General features: G+C 61.0%; 1 protein-coding gene across 1 annotated transcript; it reads right to left on the reverse strand.

Annotated features, from left to right (window-relative positions):
* Positions 1–465: 465 nt before the first annotated feature.
* On the reverse strand, positions 466–1,434 carry LOC311178135 (olfactory receptor 13A1-like; the record flags this gene model as incomplete). Its single annotated transcript, XM_084244512.1, has 1 exon — positions 466–1,434. The coding sequence occupies one exon, from the start codon at positions 1,432–1,434 to the stop codon at positions 466–468; it is 969 nt and encodes a 322-aa protein (XP_084100638.1).
* Positions 1,435–1,740: the final 306 nt, after the last annotated feature.

The raw sequence follows: 1,740 nt of genomic DNA on the forward strand, positions 1-1,740 counted from the left end.
CCACTCACTGCAGGGCCCTAGGGCCCAGGTGGGGCCTGTTTGGGAAATGACCAAGCCCTGGTGCGGGGTGGCCTGCGAGCTGCTTGAGGAAATGGGGGGGGCCCATCAAGGGCCACTGTGGTGAGAACAGTGGGACACACCGTGGGGGTACAATGGAGCTAGGGATGCAAGGGAGGTCCTGGCACTGAGGAGAAGGGAGGAGAGAGGCCTTATAGGGTGAAGGTCAGGGGCCAGCAAGGGTGATGATTCCTGTTCCAGGTAAAAGAGCACCTACCCACCTGGGGCCACGAGTCCCATTGAGGCTTCCTGGGTGTCCAGGTGTCCTGGCTCAGCTACAATGACCAGCACCCATGCTAGGCTGACAAGAGGGTGCTGGCCAGTCTCACATCTACAAGCCTGGTCTCAGGGAGACTGGGGGGTGGAGAGAGGGAGGAAATCCACTGGCAGAAGAGCTTGTACATGGCATTAGCATCTGCAGAGATTAAGGAGTCTCCTCAGGGCCTGCTTGACTTCAGCATTCCGCAGAGAGTAGATGATGGGGTTCAGGGTGGGGCTCAGCAAGGTGTACAGTGCTCCAGAGACTTTGTTTCTCTCAGGACTGTAGTTGGAGGCCGGGCTGATGTAGGCACAGAACACGGCTGAGTAGTAGAAGGAGACCACCAGCAGGTGGGAGGAGCAGGTGGAGAAAGCTCGCCGCTTGCCCTCGGCCGAGCGGATGCGCAGGATGCTGGCGATGATGAAGCCGTAGGACCCCAGCGTGAGCATGAAGTTGATGACCCCATAGAAGATGTCGGCCAGGACTGTCATGATGCTGTTGATGAGGGTGGGGCTGCAGGAGAGCAGGAGCAGCGGGGGGATCTCGCAGAAGAAGTGTGTAATAAGGTTCGAGCCACAGAAGTTCAGACGAGCCGTCAGCCCGGTATTTATAGAAGCATTGATGGCACAGATGGTCCAGACAGCCGCGGCCAGAGCCCCACACAGCCGTGGGCTCATGATGGAGCTGTAGTGCAGCGGGTGGCAGATGGCCACGTAGCGGTCATAGGCCATGACCGTGAGCAGCAGCAGCTCTCCAGACAGGGACCAGACGAGGAAGAAGAGCTGGGCCATGCACCCCGGGAAGGAGATGGTGTTCTCCGTCTCTGACACCAGGCCCACCAGTGTCTTGGGCAGCACGGACGAGGTGCAGATGACGTCCATGGAGGCCAGGTTGAACAGGAAGAAGTACATGGGGCTGCGCAGGCTGGCGCTGCAGCTGATCAGCACAAGAATGATGGTGTTGCCCGCCAGCGCCAGGGCGTACAGGGCCAGGAAGCAGCCCAGCAGGGGCAGCCGCAGCTCGGGGTGCTCGGAGAAGCCCTGCAGCACAAACACCTTCACCTGTGTCCAGTTGTGCCCCGCAGCCCTGCCAGGAGAGGCCCCCAGGCCTGACTCCATGGTGCCCCCTGAGAGAGATGCACAGTCAGCCTGGGCTCAGGGTAGGAGCTGCAGGCCCCTGACTCACACACACCCTGACCCATGCCCCCTGCAGCTGCTCCAGGATCTACCTAGACCGCCCTGTACCCCATGCCCTGTGCCCAGGGACATCTGCTCAGACATCCTTGCCCAGTCCCGCAGGCTCTGCTCAACCTCCTGCTCCATGCCCTGTTCCCTGCCAAAGCCCCAGGTGAGGAGCAGTCTGCCCACTGGGCCCTGCGGCCATCGCTGTGGGGCCCGCCACACTCCACCAATGAGTTCGTCCCT

Source organism: Talpa europaea (genome assembly GCF_964194135.1).
Source record: "Talpa europaea genome assembly, chromosome: 10".
NCBI lineage: Eukaryota > Metazoa > Chordata > Mammalia > Eulipotyphla > Talpidae > Talpa > Talpa europaea.